This window comes from Oncorhynchus clarkii, chromosome 4 (genome assembly GCF_045791955.1).
Source record: "Oncorhynchus clarkii lewisi isolate Uvic-CL-2024 chromosome 4, UVic_Ocla_1.0, whole genome shotgun sequence".
Lineage (NCBI taxonomy): Eukaryota > Metazoa > Chordata > Actinopteri > Salmoniformes > Salmonidae > Oncorhynchus > Oncorhynchus clarkii.
The window spans coordinates 11,890,983-11,915,068 of NC_092150.1; the positions used below are offsets into that span (position 1 = coordinate 11,890,983).

The window sequence follows — 24,086 nt, forward strand, 5'->3', positions numbered from 1 at the left end:
GCTCATCATCATTACCTGACAGCAGCATGGGATCGTTATCCAATGTCTTCTTGACATGGTCAGATTCACCGGTTAGAGAGCTTTCATCGATTTTCAAATCATTTCCCTGGATTAGCACACCATCAGCAGGAAGAAGGTCACCTGGAAAAACATACACATACACCAGACTGTTCAGCTGGGTGAGTTAGCTCATTTACCCCAGATTCAGACAGAGTAGAGGAAAAAAGTAGGATTGCTCTTTGGTTTTAGGGCACACACACATACTGTATGCAAGCTAGCACACGGATACACACACAAATAAACACAGAACGGCATTTTTCTTTCAGGACCATACCGTATTTCACTTGTGCAACATCGCCGACTACTATCTCAGCCACGTGGATCTGGATGACTTGGCCTCCGCGGACCACCGTGAACTTCTGCTCCTGTTCAATACGGCTCTGCAGCCCGCGGAACTGCTTCTCTTTACTCCAGTCATTGAACGCTGTCACCAAGACCACACAGACGACAGACAGGAGGATGGCTGCACCCTCAATCCAGCCCGTGTCTGCCTCCCCCTCATCCTCCACTCCTCCCGCTGCCTTCCCACAATCTGAAAGAAAGGGACAGTTGTCACTATCTGGACGTGCTACAAAGGACAGAAGTACATTGCATTCCCTCCAGAATTGTGTTTTATACCTCAGGCCTAACCCTAAATTGAGGACAAGTAGCTCATTCATTCTGATGACATTGACAATTTTGTCTTTGGTAGCATGGCCATTACCCAAAGGATCCCACAGAAAGTATCCTACAATGATTATAAAACAGGAAGTACACTGTCTTGATCCCAGGAAGTACACTGCGACCGACTACTGCCACTGAAGTCCTTTGTGGAATGGGATTATGGATTGATTGAAGTGTATCAGTTTCAGAGTGAACCCCTTTATGATTAGATAATAGGCAGGATACTCACAATTTGTACCAAGCAGTATCTCTTTCTATCAACAAAGTCAGAGACTTGTGACGATCCCCAGGAAGACACAGAAACAAAGTGCCGTCTGAAATTAGATCTGCTTGTTTTGGTCTGCAATGAAATACTAACTATCCGTCCAATAACCAATTACCAGCAACTGCACAAACCAGACGCATGTATGGCTGCATGCATGAAGTTTACAGTTGCAAATTAGCAACAGTCAGATCTTTTGGTATTTGATTGAGTAAATATGAATCACCTGGTGATTAAACCATTAGAGCATGTATTCCCAAACTGGGGTACCCCCAGGGGTACGCCCAATGCTGTGGGGGTTACGCCAAATAAAAATGTGATTCACATTTTCAAACAGTACATTTATATTTTCCAACGGGGCTATACATTTGGGTGATGTTTCTTTCTCGCCTGAGTATCCTCGTTTCACTGGCAGAAATTAAATGAAACCATCTAGTGTTCAGCAAAATAATAACACAATGTCAAATACAACTAGCCTAATCAAATAATTAACATCCAATCACATTAACTGTTACTCTGTCTCGGTAAACCTTCACTCTTGCGCAGACATTTAGAAACAAAACATGACCATTTGAAAAATAAGCCACAGGAGTTTATTGAGCGAGAATAAAGACTACTTTCGAGAAGTAAGACCATTTTACACAAAGCAACAGATACCATTAATAAGAAGGGGCTAGATGCTGAGTGTAACAAATGTCGTCGGGAGAAGGAGAAGAGGACCAAGGTGCAGCGTGGTAAGTATTCATAATACGTTTAATAAATACGAACACTTGAACAAAAACAACAAACGAACAGTTCTGCAAGGTGCAAATACACAAAACAGAAAACAACTACCCACGAAACCCTTGTTGGGCAAGAGCTACCTAAGTATAGTTCTCAATCAGAGACAACGACAGACTGTCCCTGATTGAGAACCATACCCCCCCCCAAAAAAAGTGCGGACTCCGGCCGCAAAACCTGACTCTAAAGAGGAGGGTCCTTCCTTACGGCGGAGGCTCGGGTGCGGGCCCCGGACTGAAGACCCTCGTAGAGGGCGCCACTGGACTGAGGGGTGCCTCTGGACTGAGGGGCTGCGATTCTGGCGGCTCCGGAGTGAAGGGCGACTCTGGCGGCTCCGGAGTGAAGGGCGACTCTGGCGGCTCCGGAGTGAAGGGCGACTCTGGCGGCTCCGGAGTGAAGGGCGACTCTGGCGGCTCCGGAGTGAAGGGCGGCTCTGGCGACTCCGGACAGACGGGCGGCTCTGGCGTCTCCGGACAGACGGGCGGCTCTGGCGGCTCCGGACAGGAGGGGAGACATACAGGCGGCCTCCTCCTTGGCCGAGGCACCGGATGCGCTGGGCTGTTGAGGCGCACTGGAGGTCTCGAGCAACGAGCCTGCACAACCTGTCCTGGCTGGATACCCCCTGTAGCCCGGCAAGTGCGGAGAGTTGGAACAGGCCGCACTGGGCTGTGCTGGCGAACCGGGGACACCGTGCGTAGGGCTGGTGCAGTATAACCCGGGCCAAGGAGACGCACTGGAGACCAGATGCGCTGAGCTGGCATCATCCCTCCTGGCTCGATGCCCACTCTAGCCTGGCCGATTCGAGGAGCAACGATGTAGCGCACCGGGCTATGCGTGCGCACTGGGGACACCGTGCGCTTCACCGCATAACACGGTGCCTGCCCGTTCACTCTCTCGCCACGGTAAGCACGGGGAGTTGGCTCAGGTCTCCTACCTGACTCCGTCAATCTCCCCGTGTGCCCCCGCCAATCAAAAAAAGTTCTGGGGCTGCCTCTCGTGCACGTTACCTCGAGCCAATTCCTCGTAGTGTTGCCGCGCCACTCTAGCTGCCTCCAGCTCCTCTTTCGGACGCCGATACTCTCCCGGCTGTGCCCAGGGTCCGTTGTCGTCCAATATTTCCTCCGATGTCCAGGAGTCCATTACACGCTGATTGGTCCTTTGGTGGTGGGTAGTTTTGTAAAGAATGTCGTCGGGAGAAGAGGACCAAGATGCAGCGTGGTAAGCATTCATAATACGTTTAATAAATACGAACACTTGAACAAAAACAACAAACGAACAGTTCTGCAAGGTGCAATACACAAAACAGAAAACAACTACCCACAAAACCCATGTGGGCAAGAACTACCTGAGTATGGTTCTCAATCAGAGACAAGGGACAGACAGCTGTCCCTGATTGAGAACCATACCCGGCCAAAATCAACGACATACAAAAACATAGAAAAAGGAACATAGAATGCCCACCCTAGTCACACCCTGGCCTAACCAAAATAGAGAATAAAAGCCTCTCTATGGCCAGGGTGTGACACTGAGCTACCGAGTGGCTAGGACAGGCAAGCCCCATACTATTGTGGAGGACTTACTTCTTCCTGCTGCTGCGGATATGGCTGGGACAATGCTGAGGGAAAGGCCCAAAAAAATATACAGACAATGTCTTCATCAAACAACACTGTTTCACAATGCATCAATGACATGACAGGAGATGTTTCGAAAAACAACTACTCCTTCACATACAGTGCCTTGCGAAAGTATTCGGCCCCCTTGAAATTTGCTGCACTATGCAATGATATGTGCAGCGACCATGTAATGCTTTTACAACATACAGAAGTGCTTTGGTTATCAAGGGGCAAAGTATTGACACGTTTTTTAAATTGAGAGACAAGCTTAAAGTTTTCTTTACTGACCATAATTTTCACTTGTCTGAACGCTTGCATGATGATGAGTTTCTCACACTACTGGCCTATCTGGGGATGTTTTTTCTTTGAATGATCTGAATCTAGGATTACTGGGACTCTCCACAACTATATTCAATGTGCGGGACAAAATTGAGGCTAAGAAGTTGGAGCTCCTCTCTGTCTGCATTAACAAGGACAACACACATGTCTTTCCATCATTGTATTTTTTCTGTGTGGAAATGAACTCAAGCTTACGAACAATGTCAAATGTAATAGAGCGAAGCACCTGAGTGGGTTGGGTGTGCAATTACCCAGGTACTTTCCCGAAACAGATGACATAAACAACTGGATTCGTTATCCCTTTCATGCCCTGCCTCCAGTCCACTTACCAATATCTGAACAAGAGACCCTCATCGAAATTGCAACAAGCAGTTCTGTGAAAATGTAATTTAATCAGAAGCCACTGCCAGATTTCTGGATAGGGCTGCGCTCAGAGTTTCTTGCCTTGGCAAATCACGCTGTTAAGACACTGATGCCCATTGCAACCACGTACCTATTTGAGAGTGGATTCTCGGCCCTCACTAGCATGAAAACTAAACAGGCACAGGCTGTGTGTGGAAGATTATTTAAGACAGACTCTCTACAATACAATCCAACATTGCAGAGTTATGTGCATCCTTTCAAGCACACCCTTCTCATTAACCTGTGTTGAGTTATTTACAATTTTCGATTAACAAATAAGGTTTCATATGTGAGATGGCTAAATAAAGAGCATAATTATTGATTATTATTATATTATTATTTGTGCCCTGGTCCTATAAGAGCTCTTTGTCACTTCCCATGAGCCGGGTTGTGACAAAAACTCACACTCATTCTTATGTTTAATAAATGTATAGCGTGTGTGTGGCGGGCTTACAATGATGGCAAAAAACAACATTTGAGAGTGCTGACCCAGGTGCTAGAGGGGGTTCGCAGCTGGATGTTGAATGTTTGAAGGGGTACAAGTTTGGGAAGCACTGCATTAGAGGACATGGTATTTCAAATAAGAATAGATACTTACTTTCTCTTTCGGCATCTGGAGGTCTATAAAAAGAAAGGCCTAATGAAATGATGGCTGCCACTTCTAGGATAATTAGTGTCACATCTTGCAACGCTTCCCACACTAACTGAAGAAATGTTTTTGGCTTTTTTGGAGGTATAACGTTCTGTCCAAACTCCTCTTTCCTTCTGGCGATGTCGTCAGCATGCCCTCCTAACCCTAGAGATGAAGGAGGGAAAGGAATTATTAACAACTGTATGGCATTTTGTATTGTCTAGAATTCATATAGTATCAGATACAGGATCTTAATCTGAACCATCATAATACTGCAGCAACAGGAAAGGTGAATTATTATGTGAAATATTATTGATGGACATTTTCGTAGGGACAAAACAAACTTCAGAAGCCTTTTTAAACCTCCTGCATTGCAGGAAAGATCTGCAACAGGATGATAATCTGTACATGCATCCCAAAATGAATAGAAGAATAGTGTTACTCTCCCCCTGGTTGAACTCTCATTTCTGAGCAAAGTAATGCAGACTTGTCTGTTTGAACTTTTCATTATGTTCACACACTGAACAGCAGAAACAGAACCTGTCAAGAACGGTTAGAGTTGTTTATTTTTGGAGGCTTTCTAACCTGAAGCTTTAGACCTTTGTGGTGGCTCTGCATGGGCTGTGTTTGTGACTAAACCTGACAAAGGTCGGAGGACCATGAACACGACCCATGGAATGTTACATCACAAGGGTCTTTAGAACAGGCTAGGCAAATCAATGCCATTCAAAGCCCTCATCTGCCCTCAAACAACATGCTAGACTCAACAATATGTTAAATAGCACTGGCATGTGGAAAAAGACCACTCAAAATACTTGCAGTAAGATGGATCTTTTTTTACATTGTCCATGACGGCAATACTATGCAGATACTGTGCAGATACCATGCAGATACCAACAGTCAGTATGGGATCCTGTTTAATGATGCACCTGTAACCTGCAATATTCCAATATCTTTGGTAAGATTTTGGTTATTTTGCAGACAGAAAGTGTCACACCAAAACCTTTTTGATGGACACATGTATTCTTGCTGAAAGGTGCTTCATAATTCAACCAGATCTGAGATTGTATTGGCTGTACTTTTCTTTACATTTAATCATTGATTTAAAAGAAAATTATGACAAAGACATACATTTCCATTAGGTGATTCTGCCTCTGCCCCTCTGATACAGAAAGCAAACGGATCTAATCTCTGAGCCAAATGGACAGGCAAAAGAAGTCACACAACAAACTCGGTTTACTCCTCTTATACTGTATTCTCGTTATATTTTTATAGAGATCTCTAGTGCTTCTATGACAATAACAAAAAAAAAGGGACAAGAGACGGCAGCCTTGTCTATTAACATAGTATACCTAAAGGTAGTAAGTAATGGTCAGTGACACCAATGTGGTGTGTGTGTGAAACAAAGACATCTGTAGTTTTTCAATCATGCCATGTCAGATTTAGCAATGCAAAATAATAAGCATTGCTGCTTGTGGGCACACAATTTCAAACAGCTAGTGAGGAGAGATGGTCTGCACAAAACTTCAACCATCTAGTGAGGAGAGATGGTCTGCAACCCTTTGCCTTGATGACAGCTTTGCACACTTGGCATTTCCTCAACCAGCTTCATGATGTAGTCACCTGGAATGCATTTCACTTAACAGTTGTGCCTTCTTCAAAGTTCATTTGTGGAATTTCTTTCCTTCTTAATACGTTTGAGCCAATAAGTTTTGTGGTGACAAGGTAGGGGTGGTATACAGAAGATAGCCCTATTTGGTAAAAGACCAAGTCTATATTATGGCAAGAATAGCTCAAATAAGCAAAGAGAAATGACACTCCATCATTACTTTAAGACATGAAGGTCAGTCAGTCAATATGGAACATTTCAAGAAATTGCAGCGCAAATAAATGCTTCACAGAGTGCAAGTAACAGACACATCTGAACATCAACTGTTCAGAGGAGACTGTGAATCAGGCCTTCGTGGTTGAATTGCTGCAAAGAATCCACTACTAAAGGACACCAATTAAAAGAGGAGACTTGATTGGGCCAAGAAACACGAGCAATGGACATTAGAGTCCAAATTGGAGATTTTTGTTTCCAACCACTGTGTCTTTGTGAGACGTAGTGTGGTTGAAAGGATGATCTCCGCATGTACATTTCCCACCGTAAAACAAGGAGGAGGAAGTGTTGTGGGGTGTTTTGCTGGTGACACTGTCTGCGATTTATTTAGAATTCAAGGCACACTTAACCACCATGGCTACCAAAGCATTCTGCAGTGATACACCATCCCATCTGGCTTGGGCTTAGTGGGACAGTCATTTGTTTTTCAACAGGACATTGACCCAACACACCTCCAGGCTGTGTATGGGCTATTTTACCAAGAAGGAGAGTGATGGAATGCGGCATCAGATGACCTGGCCTCCACAATTCCCCGACTTCGACCCAATTGAGATGGTTTGGGATGAGTCGGACTGCATAGTGAAGGAAAAGCAGCCAACAAGCGCTCAGCATATGTGGGAACCCCTTCAAGACTGTTGGAAAAGAATTCCAGGTGAAGCTGGTTGAGAGATTTCAAAGAGTGTGCAAAGCTGTCATCAAGGCAAAGGGTGGATATTTGAAGAATCTCAAATATAAAATATATTTTGATTTGTTCAACACTTTTTTGGTTACTACATTATTCCATATGTGTTATTCCATAGTTTTGATGTCTTCACTATTATTCTACAATGTAGAAAATATTTTTAAAAATAAAGAAAAACCCTTGAATGAGTAGGTGTTCAAAAACGTTTGACCGGTAGTGTAGAAACGCAGAATTTTCACATATGTTGCTGTTGGGGTGGTGCTGGAGATGATGAATGTGAAACATTTAGACATTTCCCTTTAACCTTTCTAATGATATCTTTTTATGTCGCAACTCCAGAAATATGACCCAACTAGAATATCAATTAACTTTGTTTCTGGAAAATGAATGCTCAGCTTCTGTTGCTTGTGGCATTGTTGTAGCACATACCGCTAGCAACATTTTAGCCACAGACTGTTATGTGCTACCTGTCTAGTCATTTTATAAATGTGCAATGAGCATAAAATTACACATTTATATAAAGAATTGACAACTCGTTCTCATTCTGATCAAAAAGCATTGTCTTATGTCTACAAGTAGGCCCCTTGATTTCAACATCTAAACAAAGTGGACAGGCTAGCATGCTGTTCTAACAGTTGGAGATGGACAGGAGGGTGTGTTCATAACGGGTCAACTGTTCAACCTTGTTAGCCAGTAAATAGATCCAAGTTGGCTAGACTCAAAATATTAATATTTATCTGATTACTCACTACAATGTGAGCTTGTGCTTGAAAGGTTGTTTATGAGACCTGTGTTATTTTTCTATAATGCTTGTTACAAGAAGTTGGTCATTTTTAGTGGGGATGTGCATTGTGCATGGTTCTGGTATTTATTTTGACAAAAAGGGCATTTCATTGACAAACTTGAAAGCCAGATCAGTGATTATTGTGAAATAGCTGGTTAAACTATTTTGATAAAATAGTTACATTTTTAGTGGGTGCTGTGGTGGTGGAAGGCTTATATTAAGCCTAGGTATAATATTACAAGCCCTGAATTCATTATATTATTGCTGTTTGAAATGCAGTGCCTTGTGGTTTAATTGTATTTTGAGAAAAGAAAAACAAGATCATGAATCACCCATGGGATTGAGAAAAAAACCAGAGATATGATTTTTACGCCATATCACCCTACTTTGAACTAATATCATGAGGCATGACCTATCTTGAATTCCCCCTGGAGAGCGAATGACTCTATCGTTATCACTGCAGTATGGGTCAAATGGCTGCTTGTGTGACTCTAGGCAGCCTGCATCGAGAGCAGCCTAGGCCTTCTCTGACCTCAGTTGAGTTTGTATGCTTATTCCCTCAAAGCAATTTTGCTTCTTCTGACACTTAAAGGTTAGAATCCAACTCAGGGGAAAAGCACCTGCGGTTCTGCTTCAACCTATCACTGAATAATGCTAGACATACAGGCTTTGAGCTGCCACATCTTTCAAAAATGAACAAAAAGGAGCAATAAAAACGTTACACAAGCATGAGAGATTAGTCCTGAACCAAGCAATCAACTGCCATGCTCGGGCGTTTAAGGTGAGGGGGATTACACAAGGTAAATCAATCTGCGCCCACAGGTCGCCATTGAGTTATATTGCAGTGGCGCAGCAGTGCATCTTTATGTGTCGGTCGAATGGATTTTCCTATGTAGTCAAGCTGCGTGTGGCATTTTAATGCTCTATGTATGTCAATCATGTCTCAGTTGGTGGGTCAGAAATGGTGCGTGACGACAAAATGCTAAAGTTGTTTATTGAGTGTGCATGAGAAGGCCATTGTGAATGAATAAATAATGCCTGGCAAATGTCAAAGGACAGAATGTGACACTGCATGGAAAGCCCTGTCCTCATGGAACACCAAGGAACTTGGGCTCCAAACAGCAGTGAACACTCACCTATACCTATTAGAAACAAAAATTATGTTTTAAGTGAGAAGTAGACATTGGTGTGAAGCCAAAACAGAAAGGAAATTCACATGAGGACCACAATGCCAACACCACCCATGCTCTACCAAGGTTTTCTAGTACACAGCTTTGACCTACTACAGTAGCCCATGTTGGTGTATTGCACTTCAAACAATGTGTATGCAGGTTGATTAGGATTCAAACCTTCGCAATCAGCCTAATTCATACTCTTAGAAGAGGTGATCACACAATAATGTGATTTGTATTGGATTCTTTACACACTACACTACACACTACATTCCATTCCACTACCTTTTCAAACTTGTTTTAATTATATGAAATTAAGTTTGCTTTTATACTTACAAGACCATCATGCTTGATTGAGTGAGCTGTTTTGACTGTATTTCATTAACCGTTACTTTAGAAAAACATGTATATGAGAAAAAAATATTTCATAACATAATTTATTTGGTCAGTATGTGCCCAACATAACAACAGGTTAACATTATGCCTTCAGAAAGTATTCATACACTTTGATCTATTCCACATGATGTTGCGTTACAGCCTGAATTAAAAATTGCTAAAATTATACTTTTTTTATCACCGATCTACGGTGCCTTGCAAAAGTATTCATCCCCATGTTTTCCTATTTTGTTGCATTACAACCTGTAATTTCAATAGATTTTTATTTGTATTTCATGTCATGGACATACACAAAATATTCAAAATTGTTGAAGTGAAATGAAAAAAAAGAACTTGTTTCAAAAAATTAAAATTAAAAAAATAAACGGAACAGTGGTACGTACATATGTATTCATCCCTTTGCTATGAAGCCCCTAAATACGATCTGGTGAAACCAATTACCTTCAGAAGTCACATAATTAGTTAAATAAAGTCCACCTGTGTACAATCTAAGTGTCACATGATCTGTCACATGATCTCAGTATATATACACACCTGTTCTGAAAGGCGCCAGAGTCTGTAACACCACTAAGCAAGGGGCACCACCAAGCAAGCGGCACCATGAAGACCAAGGAGCTCTCCAAACAGTTCAAGGACAAAGTTGTGGAGAAGTACAGATCAGGATTGGGTTATAAAAAAATATCTGAAACTTTGAACATCCCACGAAGCACCATTAAATCCATTATTAAAAATGAAAAGAATATGGCACCACAACAAACCTGTCAAGAGAGTGCCGCCCACCAAAACTCACAGACCAGGCAAGGAGGGCATTAATCAGAGGCAACAAAGAGACCAAAGATAACCCGGAAGGCGCTGCAAAGCTCCACAGAGAAGATTGAAGATTGGAGTATCTGTCCATAGGTCCACTTAGCTGGGATTTATGGAAGAGAAAAAAGCCAGAAAAAAGCCACTGCTTGAAGAAAAAAATATGCGTGTTTGGTGTACGCCAAACGGCATGTGGGAGACTCCCCAAACATATGGAAGAAGGTACTCTGGTCAGTTGAGACTAAAATTGAGCTTTTTGGCCATCAAGGAAAACGCTATGTCTGGTGCAAACCCAACACCTCTCATCACCTGAAGAACACCAGGGACTGGGAAACTGGTCAGAAGTGAAGGAATGATGGATGGCGTTAAATACAGGGAAATACTTGAGGGAAACCTGTTTCAGCCTTCCAGAGATTTGAGACTGGGTTCACCTTCCAGTAGGACAATGACCCTAAGTATACTGCTAAAACCCCTTAAAGTGGTTTAAGGGGAAACATTTAAATGATATGGAATGGCCTAGTCAAATTCCAGAACTCAATCCAATTGAGAATCTGTGGTATGACTTAAAGATTGCTATACACTAGCGGAACCCATCCAACTTGAAGGCGCTGCCTTGAAGAATGGGCAAAAATCCCAGTGGCTAGATGTGCCAAGCTTATAGAGACATACCCCAAGAGACCTGCAGCTGTAATTGCTGCAATAGATTGCTATACAAAGTATTGACTTTAGGGGGGGTGAATAGATATGCACACTCAAGTTTTCTGTTTTTTTGTCTTATTTCTTGTTTGTTCCACAATAAACAGTATTTTGCATCTTCAAAGATGTGTAAATCAAATTATTCAACGCCCCCCCAAAAACATTTTAATTCCAGGTTGTAAGGCAACAAAATAGGAAAAATGCCAAGGGAGGTGAATACTTTCGCAAGCCACTGTACACACAATAGCCCATAATGACAAAGTGAAAACATGCATTAGACATTTTTGCAAATGTATTGAAAATGAAATACAGAAATATCTCAGGCACAGCTCATCACCCGTCTAACACCATCCCTACCATGAGGCATGGTGGTGGCAGCATCATGCTATGGGGATCCTTAAACAGCGGCAGGGACTGGGAGACTGGTAAGGATAGAAGGAACAATTAATGGAGCCAAATACAGGCAAATCCTTGCTGTTCACCACCGCTCCCCATCTATCTTAACAGAGCTTGAGAAAATCCCCAAATCCAGATGTACAAAGCTGATACAGACAACTAAATGACTCAAAGCTGTAATAGCCGCCAAAGGTGCTTCTACAGGGTATTGACTCAGGGGTGTGAATACTTATGTAAATGGTATATTTCTGTATTTAATTCTCAATGAATTTCAATACAAATCTAAAAACATGTATTATTTGTAGATGGGTGAGAAAAAATATATATTTAATCAATTTTGAATTCAGGCTGTAACACAACAAAATGTGGAATAAGTCAAGGGGTGTGAATACTTTATGAAGGCACTGTATATAGAGGTCTATACAGCCTGTCTGCATGCCTGATTTCTGTAACTGTTAGCTTACCTGTGTAATATTGACAAAAGCTCAGAAACACTTGATTTGCAAACATGGTCCTGTTTAATCAATTGCTGTGCTGATCGATAGGCAGTTCATTACATATGTCATTACCTTCTTGGTCAAATAGCCCTTACACAGCCTGGAGGTGTGTTGGGTCATTGTCCTGTTGAAAAACAAAGGATAGTCCCACTAAGCGCAAACCAGATGGGAAGGCGTATCGCTGTAGAATGCTGTGGTAGCCATGCTGATTAAGTGTGCCTTGAATTCTAAATAAATCACTAACAGTGTCACCAGCAAAGCACCCCCACAACATCATACCTCTTCCTCCATGCTTCACGGTGGGAACCACATATGCGGAGATCATCCATTCACCCACACCACACATTTGGGCTCATCAGACCAAAGGACAAATTTCAACCTGTCTAATATCCATTGCTCGTGTTTCTTGGCCCAAGCAGGTTTCTTATTATTGTTGGTGTCCTTTAGTAGTGGTTTCTTTGCAGCAAATCAACCATGAAGGCCTGATTCTCGCAGTCTCGACAGTTGATGTTGAGGTGTGTCTGTTACTTGAACTCTGTGAAGCATTTGTTTGGGCTGCAATTTCTGAGGCTGGTAACTCTAATGAACTTGTCCTCTGCAGCAGAGGTAACTCTGGATCTTTCTTCCCCGTGGAAGTCCTCACGAGAGCCAGTTTCATCATAGCCCTGTATGGTTTTTGCGACTGCACTAGAAGAAACTTTCTAAGTTCTTGACATTTTCTGTATTGACTGACCTTCATGTCTTAAAGTAATTATGGACTGTCGTTTCTCTTTGCTTATTTGAGCTTTTCTTGTCATAATATGGACTTGGTCTTTTACCAAATAGGGCTATCTTCTGTATACCACCCTTACCTTGTCTCAACACAACTGATTGGCTCAAACACATTAAGATGGAAATAAATGCCACAAATGAACTGTCATCGAGGCAAAGGGTGGCTACTTTTAAGAATCTCAAATACAAAATATATTTTGATTTGTGTACCACTTTTTCGGTTACTACCTGATTCCATATGTGTTATTTCATAGCTTTGATGTCTTCACTATCATTCTACAATGTATAAAATAGTACAAATAAAGAAAAACCCTTGAATGAGTAGGTGTGTCTAAACTTTTGACTGGTACTGTATATATATTCATTTTTACATACACATTATTTTAATAACAGGACACTGTAAAGTCCATTATTCCTCTGAAGAGTATGCATTAGGGCGTTTGAGAAGGTTTGAATCCTATGCAACCTGCATACACATTGTTTGAAGTACAATAGACCAACATAGCTCCTGTAGTAGGTCAAAGCTGTGTACTGGAAAACCTTGGTAGAGCATGGGTGGAGTAGGCATTCCTTATTTTAAAGGGCATTATACAACATTTCTACATGCAAAGGCAGACTTCTTGGGGGGAACCAGAAGTATGTAATTGCAGTGCTTTTGTAACCTTTAATTTTGCCTCTGCCAAAAAGTCTGTCCCTTAATGCCACAGGTGGTGTCTTTGGATAATTGCAAGGGTTGCTGGTTTAAACCCTGGTCTGCTGGCTGTTGCCCTCTAATAGCTCAAATCAGTTTTGAACTAACTATAAAAATATGTGTAGAATTTACCATGGATAGTCAAAAGTAATTGTCTGCAATTTTCAGAAGGTGAATAGCTCAATTGATTGTGAAAGTCTTACATTGTAAAATAGGACTAAATTCCCATTGAAAGCAAAGTAAAATAAAATGGTTTTAAGTCAGTGACTTTTGAAGGTTGTATAACTCAGCCATAGAAACTATAGTTTATTTCTAGCCTAAAGCACGGCAGAGGTATGCATCCTATAATCCGGGTTTGGGGGGGCATGAGCCCCCTGCCCCCTACCCCTAGCACGATGCACCACTGGAATAGAGTTAGCCACAGTTAGCCAGCTTGTAGTCCTAAAACCCGGAAATGAGTTACCTATGGTTTGTTCAGCCATCCCTATGTGAAAAATGAATGGGGAAAGAATATGGTTTTGGGATAAACCGCTTAAATAAGGTCTGATTTTAACACGTTTTGTTCTATCAGATAATATCAGTCAGTTAACATGACACCTTTATAAATTATGAAGCCTTCATGTGCTTTATGTGCTTTTTTTTATAGCGTAAATGCTTCAACATTTACATAAAGTTACGTTAGCTGGTGAAGATGATCTCATAGAACAAAACATATAAGATCTTCCAAGTCTGCGTTTACCACAGACCTTATTTTTGCCGTTTATCCAAAAACGCTGCAAAATTCCATTCATTTCCCCATAGGCTTTGTCCAACGAACCATGGAGGAATTTGTGCCCACATAAAGGGCAAGTACAGCATCCAGATCGAAGCTGTAAATACAATCAAGACGATCAAATGGCAGAGTTGTTCGTTTGACAATGTTGGTCATCTCACATTTGGATTAAAATGCCAAGACAGGAGAAGGAGTATACTGGAATTGAATCTGAATGTTCGGAACTGGCAAGCATGCATTTGCACAACCACACTGTATACATGTGCATTTTCTTTCTCAGCTACAGTTTGAGTTGTGTCCTGTCTCAGTGAAATATGGCTAGCTCTTACTGTAGCTTGGAATATGGAGTAGTTAGGTTGTGTTGCAAAAGCCCATTGCATGCATTGTAAGGCAGCAGCATGACAATTTCCGCAAAGTTTGGTGTGGGTTTTGAACTGATGTACTATACCTAGCTAGCAAGCCAGCTAGCTATGTTTTAGGACTGGCATTTGGATCTGAGCTAGCTATTATTACCTAGCTTCTGTGTCAATGTCAGCTGTTGTTGTCTGGCTCTAGCTAGCTAGCTAAATTATTATTTGTGTAAAAACCTACCATTAAAAAATATAGCTAGTTACCCTTATTTGCCTGTTCATTGGCTAGCTAGCTTTCAGCTGACTGGTGTTAACTAACTTGGCTATAGAGGCTAGCTGCTGGACTTTGGACAAGCAAGCTAACGTTAGCTTTTGTTAGCCAGGTAATTTTAGCCAGGTAATATTAGATAGCTAGCTAGGTAGCTAATAATTGATTAACCACCATATTAACCACATTTTTTCCGGATGCAGTGGAAATGTTTTTGGGGGGATTCAGTTCATTTGCATGGCAAAGAGGCACTTTGCAATTAATTGCAATTCATCTGATCACTCTTCATAACATTTTGGAGTATATGCAAATTGCCATCATACAAACTGAGGCAGCAGACTTTGTGAAAATTAATATTTGTGTAATTCTCAAAACTTTTGGCCACGACTGTACACTGTATTTCAGCTCCCTTTTTTATTCTTAAAAACATAATCAACATACCCATTATGGGATGGGAACAAATTATGGGATATGGAGGTGATAGTATATATAAGACATTGAAGCTGATTAAAATACAAATACTTTAGAGTTAAACTCTCTTTTTTTCTTTTGTCATCATACATGCTAATATCAGCATATAGTGGCTGTACGCATACAAACCCAAGAGTGAGTCACATTTCTCCTGGTCCACAGGCTACTGTCAAGGTCAACAAATCTGGCAAAACTTTGGATGGAAATATATATTAAGGTAATTTGCTAAGCTAATGTTGGGGGAAGGGGTGGTCATAGGGTGAATCCTGTTAAAGAAAGGGCATGGCTTTGGTTTAATAATCATTCAGACCCTAATGTTCTGTAAACAATAAAGTAAGGGTCTCCTGAGTGGCGTAGCGGTCTAAGACGGCGTTACTACATACACAGGTTTGATCCCGGGCTGTATCACAACCTGCAGTGATCGGGAGAACCATCGGTTGTTGCAAAATTTATGTTTAACACATGAATTTGCAGAAAAAAAGTGTATTATAAAAAATTATAATACAATCTTAAGCAGGGATGTGTGAGGGAGCATTGTAAATGTTTTCTGTTATCCGGAATCACATTCTAAATATAATTCCCTATGAGTTCAACAAAGGTCATCAAAGTATTTACGCAGAAGCACAATAGGGAAGTAGTAGTCTAGGTGTGTCACAAAGTGGCCTCTGTATTCTGTGTGCAGATAGGAGTAGAGCATCAGCACAAGTATACCAAACTGGAAAAAGGTTTATGGCTAATGTGTCAGCCAAACAATATTTAACATCACATCAATCCATCCACATATGGATTTGAAGCTGTTTTCTGTTCCAACAAAATCTGTCTTTCCCAACAGCCTTCAACTGTGAAAAAATATCTATGAATAAGCCAATAAACACTACCTTTCAAAAGTTTGGGGTCACTTAGAAATGTCCTTGTTTTTAAAAGAAAAACACATTTTTGGTCCATTTTAAAATAACATCAAATTGACCAGAAATACAGTGTAGACATTGTTAATGTTGTAAATTACTATTGTAGCTGGAAATGGCAGATTTTTTATGGAATATCAACATAGCCGTACATAGGCCCATTATCAGCAACCATCACTCCTGTGTTCCAATAGCACGTGGTGTTAGCCTTTTCAAATGATCAACTTGGATTAGCTAATTGATCATTAGAAAACCCTTTTGCAATTATGTTAGCACAGCTGAAAACTGTCGTGCTGATTAAAGAAGCAATAAAACGGGCCTTCTTTAGACTAGTTGAGTATCTGAAACATCAGCATTTGTGGGTTCGATTACAGGCTCAAAATGATCAGAAACAAAGAACTTTCTTCTGAAACTCATCAGTCTATTCTTGTTCTGAGAAATGAAGGCTATTCCATACGAGAAATTGCCAAGAAACTTAAGATCTCGTACAACGCTGTGTACTATCCCCTTCACAGAACAGAGCAAACTGGCTCTAACCAGAATAGAGGCCCTGGTGCACAACTGAGCAAGAGTACAAGTACATTAGAGTGTCTAGTTTGAGAAAGAGACGCCTCACAAGTCCTCAACTGGCAGCTTCATTAAATAGTACCCTCAAAACACCAGTCTCAACGTCAACAGTGAAGCGGTGACTCCGGGATGCTAGGTAGAGTTTCAAAGAAAAAGCCCTATCTCAGATTACAATAGGCAAAAGAACACAGACACTGGACAGAGGAAGACTGGAAAAAAGTGTTATGGAGACAGAATAATCTAAGTTTAAGGTGTTCAGATCACAAAGAAGAACATTTGTGAGACGCAGAAAAAAATGTAAAGATGCTGGAGGAGTGCTTGACGCCATCGGTCAAGCATGGTGGAGGCAATGTGATGGTCTGGGAGTGCTTTGGTGGTGGTAAAGTGGGAGATTTGTACATGGTAAAAAGGGATCTTGACGAAGCAAGGCTGTCACTCCATTTTGCAACGCCATGCCATACCCTGTGGATGATGGTTAATTGGAGCCAATTATGGTTAATTGGAGCCCTCCTACAACAGGACAATCACCCAAAGTTCAGCTCCAAACTATGCAATAACTATTTAATGAAGACGCAGTCAGCTGGTATTCTGTCTATGATGGAGTGGCCAGCACAGTCACCGGATCTCAACCCTATTGAGCTGTTGTGGGAGCAGCTTGACCGTATGGTACGCAAAAAGTGCCCATCAAGCCAATCCAACTTGTGGGAGGTGCTTCAGGAAGCATGGGGTGAAATCTACCTCAACCAATTGACATCTAGAATGCCAAAGGTCTGCAAGGCTGTAATTGCTGCAAATTGAGGATTCTTTGACGAAAGCAAAAGTTTGAAGGACACAATTATTATTTCAATTAAAAATCATTATTTATAACCTTCTCAGCTTCTTGACTATATTTCCTATTCATTTTGCAACTCATTTAATGTATGTTTTTATGGAAAACAAGGATATTTCTAAGTGACCCCAAACTTTTGAACGGTAGTGTATATTGCTAGTAAATGTGTATCAATGCATATTTAAATGCTTTATAAATGATACTGTATATTTTTGTATTAGTTGTAATAATTTTAAATGCTTATAAATGTTTACAAATTAGTGTATTAATATTATGCAGGCCACACTATTCACAATAGTTTTTCACTTAATTCTCCATTTCGAAGTCCAGTCATTCCTACCTCTCCTTGATACCAACACAAGACAAGTCCAGTCTGTCAATGAGTCTTACATATCCAAACCACATGAACACACTTTGACATCTGTCCCCTGAAGCAGCCAAACTGTGTGAAAAGTGTGAGTTATCCCCAAGTATAGAGAAGTGACAGCCGGGCCCTGTGGAGTGCCTTCCACTCAAAGCCCACACCAGTTCCCCTCAATACAATCAACTCAACAAGACATTGTGCTAAAAGGCATGCATATCTTGAGATTAGTGTAGCAAGAGTAACTCATGACAACTCCAATGGAATCAATGCAGTATCTATAATCATTCTACTTTGCTGTTGTAGATGCTAGAATTCTTATTGTATTCAAAATGTAACCATTAACTTTTATTATCGGTCAGGTTGAAGTCAATTTAATTTCAGAATCAACCAGATTAATTAGAATTCAACTCATTAATTAAATGCATCCATTTCTAAAATTAGGGTTTTTCTTAAATTACAATTCACTGCATTGGAGTTAAGCCTTGATGAGCAATAGGAGTATTGGTGTATCAGGAACCAGACCTGAAAACAGAACAAAAAGACACAAAGCAAGGATGGTCAGCAGCATATTTACCATCAATAGGTGATGTTTTCAGTCTGGTACAGAGTCCTTGGACATCTCCATAACATTCTTGGATTCTAGTTATTCCCTCAGGTCCCCTGAGTTCCATGAGGGAGCGCAGCTCCTTGAGCGAGCAGTTGAAATATCCAACATCATGGTTGGCCTGTGCATGTCTACCACGCTTCGACTCACGGAACGAGTTGCTGGCCATGTCTCCTCTATAGCTCAAGAGTGGTGGAGAGAGGCTTTCCCAAAAAAGGCAAGTCAAATCTTCAGAGGCAAAATCCGGTATTTTCCATAAACTGCTGTTATTTCTCAGGGATGTACGTTGCTTGACTCCATGGAGCGTGACTTGGATAAGAAGACTGACATTTTCATTTGATTGTAAGCCCACTCTCTCATCTTGGCTGTTGGTGTTGGCTGAAGTCCTCCACAAGGCTACATCTGAAAAAAAAAAAACATTGAGTAAAAGGTTTTCCCTTTTTTGTCTAAGGTCTTTCATTTTGACAAACTGGATACTGCATATGGCGAAATGCTGTTATTTTGCCACATTAATGAAGAATAACATTGAACCTCACCAATTATGTACGCTGATACTCCTGTTGATATTGTCTAACTGTCTGCCAGGGTTGGGGTAGATTCCATTTTCAATTCCAGTCAATTCAGGAAGTACACTGAAATTTTAATTCTCTGCAATGCTTTCCAAAGAGGAATAATTAGAATTAGGTTTACTTTCTAAATTGTTAACCAAACTGCTATCTGCTACTACTCCATATCTTGGGTAGCAAACACAAAGCTAACAGCAACAGATGGAATAGCGAACATCTGCCTTAAAGTAAATATTTGGAGATCTTAGGCAATGTTTATGCCAAGCTTCTGCACAGCCTCTGTGTGCAAAAGCTATGAGGTAGAATTCACCCATAATTCAACAAAGACATGACCATTGTTTTCTAAATGTTACATTGTTATCCAATGTATCTTTGTATTCCAGGTCAATGCTGTAAACTACAATACAATCGAATCACCAGAGTTATCATTCTCCTGAAATGATGAGGAAATTATTATTGTCTCTGACGGTTATAGCTTTAGACATCCCAACTCAGTCAATCAATTAATAGTTTTTGACTCAGTGAACTTGAAGTGAGAGTTATGTTAGGGGCGAGCCCACCTGAAACTCAGACCCACTGGCTAGTACACAAGGTGACAGATGGCTTTAACATGAGGCCCAGGGAGCTGGGAAGGGAATATCTGCCAAGTCCATTTAAGACATGAAATACTAAAATTAGTTCAGCTACATAACAAATGTTGGCCCTAGAATGATTAGCTTTAGGCAAAGTGTACTTCACTTGAAAAATCCCATGAAATTAGGAGAGAAACTGTGGAAAAAACTGAACTCTTTCTAAGGTCAAAGGACAAATAGATGTTGAAGACCCATATGCTCATCCTTACTGACATATCTAGGCCTAGTAGGGCTAATAATAACACACAAGGTGCAACTAATTACAAACACGGTGGGTGTGCCTTGCGGTGAAAATTGTGAAGCCTGAAGACATCGATCCATGGAGTCGATTCAGAGGTCGAGAAAGTCTTGGATTCTAATTAGGGCTGAACAGACAGTGTCTGTGATGGAAGGAGACAAGATTATCAGCCCTCAACTCAAACACCAGAAAGTATGAGCAGGTAAAAATCACCATTGCAATATATGACTCTTAATTCTACCCCATCGAGCAATAAGAAGTATAACCCCATGAAGCACAGCTAACCAGTGACCCTGGACAATACCTTACAATGGTAGCAGACACCAGCAGAACCAACTGGAGCATTATTAAAAGGGACATGACACATATTTCTGTACAACATTTCATATTGACACTAACTATTGATTTTAGAAATTGTTTCTACATGAACCAATATTGGAGTTTGTACTTACTAGAAATCCCCCCTTTCTTATCCTCATATCAACAGGAGGTATATTCTTGTAATACCACCAGTCCTGTTAGGGAAGGCAGTGTCTTTCACAGAACTCCAGAAACACCCCCATTATCCCCAAAGGAAGTTCTACCGGCACTTCTCGAGGTTATCCAGATAGTTAACCTTCTCGGGGACATGTACAAATTGCAGATTTTCCTTCGAAAATTTTGGTTTGACCTTCAGCGAGCAGACTCTCTACCGACACAGGCTTCATTCGAGGAAAAAGGCTCGCTCAATGATTATCTCAGGAAAGCCTCTGGCTTAATCTAATTAGACAATCTGTGGCATTGGTGCGCTCAGCAGCCACTGTTTGCTGTTCCTGAGAGAACCACTAACACTGTGAAGGGGAGACACACTGTGGAAAAGTGAAGACAATGCCACCCCCCTTTGTTTTTACCACTGTAACGCCAGGTCTACTTTGCCTGCGGTATTACATCTGCAAAATTGCAGCTTGGGGCACAGTTGTTGCCCTAAAGGAAGATTTCAATTTGATGAATTTATTAGAATCACAACCAGGGCATGTACCATGTTTTGCTGGGACTGCGGGGCTGATTAATACATTAAATATCCACAGGTTAAACACAAGAGTGGAATTTTTAGATATTATAATGTCTAAAGGAATGATAATGGATATTTATGCTTCTACTGGAATCAGTTGTTGAGGTTTTGCTCATAAGTCAGGCATGGCATCACTTTGTACTCTTTCCTTGAGTGAAATCTTTCCAGGTAGACTCAACTTCCTACTCAGCCTGGACAGCTGCTATTTGTCGCTATTTACCTGTCTTTTGACGGATCCACTATTGTCTGGACGTGATCTGCCATAAAATACCCTCCATTCTGGCGTCGGTTTGCTCCTAAACTAGCTTTAATGGCGAGCAGGCCTAGAAAACCTGGGAAAATATGTGTACCTTCTTAATAAAACACAATTTTCCACCATCGTGCTAGGGTGGCTGATAGTACTTCCGGATGTTGTGTACAACTCTCAGACAATCTTTCATCTTTACCCCTGTCATGTGAAAACGTGGCAGGAATCTGAATAAGAATATTTCTATAAAAATGACAGGATACAGAGCGTCGACCTGAGATATATTTTGTCCGGAAGCATTCTGCTCTTTAATGTCAGGACCTTTATATCAGTTGGGCCTTTCTCCAGGATCTCTGTCAATGTACATGCATGCGCCTTATCCATTTTCTGTCTGATTTCACACACTGCCACCAGAAAGCGAAAGTATGCATCATTACACTAGCCATGCATGGATTTAGTTGCATTTCAACAGAACAAAACTAGCACATGACCCTGATGATGAGTGTGCATGCGTTTCTCTTACATCCATAACACTTATGCCCTGTGAATCTCAGTGACGATGGAAACGATGTAATACCTTGTAAAGGCAAACTAGACCTTGGCAAGGGAAGCACAAACAAACAATGACTCTCTCATCAATTTTATTTGTCTTAATGCTAAATGGAGGCTGGAGAAACAAATGTGTTTGTCTGTGCGTGTGTGCATGCAATGTGCATGGTGTGCATTCACAATGTGTGCTCACAGTGTTTGTGTGTGGCAGGGATGTGTTTGTGTTTTTTTCATAGTGTGTCTCTGTGTGTGTGTGCTCTTGGTTTGAGAGACCCGACTGGGCACAGATCTCAGTTCAACGTTTAGTTTTAATTTACATTTGGTTGAGTCAACTAACGTGAATTCAATATAAAATCAACAAAACATTTCACCATGTCATTGGATTTAGTTTAAAAGTTGGGTGACAAAACACACTAAATGTATGACTGTTTTCAAATCCAATCAGGGGCTCAACTTTCACTGGGGACAGAAGGGGACATGTCTCCCAAAGGTTTTCTAGAAGTAATTTTGAATGTAGCATTCACGAGCCAAAATTGGTCCCCAAAAATGTCATTAATTTGGACAGCATTCCCTCCCCAATGAGGCCATCAATACTATAACGACAGACAATCTGAAACCTATTAGAAATCATTGTGCCGCAGTCTGGTCTAGTGGCCGTGCTAACCACTTAAGCTCACACATCACCCCTTTGGACAGGGTTCTCTCTACAGCCTTCTCTGTCCGTGTGCCCCTGTATATGCATTTCTCTTCTGTACTTTATGACTTCACTACTAGAAACACAACAATTCCCAGGATGATACGTCATCAAATGGAAATGTTTTGATATTACATTATGTAGAAAAAAACATTGGGTTACATGGAAACAATGTTTCGTATCATGGAAACCAGTGTGTAAATCAATCCAGGGTTACCTCTCATTTGGAAGACTTTTGATGATGTCCTGGCTCACCAAGCACAATAATCAGGAAAAACTTCTTAGGCACAAAACAGAAATGTTGTGGGGGTGGTCTTTCTTGCGGTTGCTAAAAATACTGAGATTTCTGCGCATGTGGGATCCACTAGCCTATCTCCTTTCAGATGCTGCTCCGTGACTCCGCTGCCGCTTGTACACAGAACCGTTCAAAAACTACGTTCTTTGTGTGTTGTAACAATAAGTTATTGCAAACATAAGCACGACACAAACAGATTGTCTATCAATTTCATGTTCTTTTTTCAGGAGCGGAGTTACATGCAGCTACTTAGGCAAGAAACAGTGCCTTCAGAAAGTATTCATACCCCTTGACTTATTCCATTATTATGACTTATTTGATGTGTTACAGCCTGAATGCAAAATGTATTTAAATCAATAGTTTCTTACACATCTACACACAACACCCCATAATGACAAAGTGAAAACATGTTTATTGAAAATTAAATACAGTAATATCTCATTAACATAAGTATTCCCACCCGAGTCAATACTTTGTAGAAGCACCTTTTGCAGCGATTACAGCTGTGAATCTTTCTGGGTCAAACTTAAGAGGTTTTCACACCTGGATTGTACAATATTTGTCCATTATTCTTTTCAAAATTCTTCAAGCTATGTCATATTGGTTGTTGATAAGAGAACCATTTTCAGGTCTTGCCATAGATTTTCAAATAGATTTAAGTCAAACCGGTAACTCAGGAACATTCTCTGTCTTCTTGGTAAGCAACTCCAGTGTAGATTTGGCCTTGAGGTTTAGATTATTTAGATTTCCTGCTGAAAGGTGAATTGCTCTCCTAGTTTCTGGTGGAAAGCAGACTGAACCAGGTTTTCCTCTAGGATTTTGCCTGTGCTTAGATCAATTCTGATTATTTTTTATCCTGAAAAACTCCCCAGTCCTTATTGATTGCAAGCATACCCATAACATGATGAAGCCACCACTATGCTTGAAAATATGGAGAGTGGTACTCAGTAATATGTTTTATAGGATTTACCCCAAACATAACAATTTGTATTCTGCACAAAAAGTGAATTGCTTTGCCACATTATTTGCAGTATTACTTTAGGTAGCATGTTTTGGAATATTTGGAATCTGTACAGGCTTCCTTATTTTCACTCTGTCAATTAGGTTAGTATTATGGAGTAACTACAATATTGTTTATCCATCTTCAGTTCTCTCCTTTTACA

The 24,086-nt window shown here is 40.9% G+C and overlaps 1 protein-coding gene across 2 annotated transcripts in view; it reads right to left on the reverse strand.

The window, feature by feature from the left end:
- LOC139406434 (ATPase plasma membrane Ca2+ transporting 1b) overlaps window positions 1-19,214 on the reverse strand; it is a 33,675-nt gene extending 14,461 nt beyond the window's left edge. The window contains exons 1-5 of one of the 2 annotated variants that reach the window (XM_071149006.1): window positions 19,188-19,214; window positions 18,622-19,053; window positions 4,718-4,915; window positions 335-592; window positions 16-141 (exon numbers count right to left, since the gene is read on the reverse strand). In XM_071149006.1, the coding sequence (XP_071005107.1) occupies window positions 16-141; window positions 335-592; window positions 4,718-4,915; window positions 18,622-18,820 (781 nt within the window). In that variant the 5' untranslated portion in view covers window positions 18,821-19,053; window positions 19,188-19,214. Of the gene's footprint in view, window positions 1-15; window positions 142-334; window positions 593-4,717; window positions 4,916-18,621; window positions 19,054-19,187 lie in introns of those variants that run through there. The other variant, XM_071149005.1, reaches the window with a different exon arrangement.
- Window positions 19,215-24,086: the final 4,872 nt, after the last annotated feature.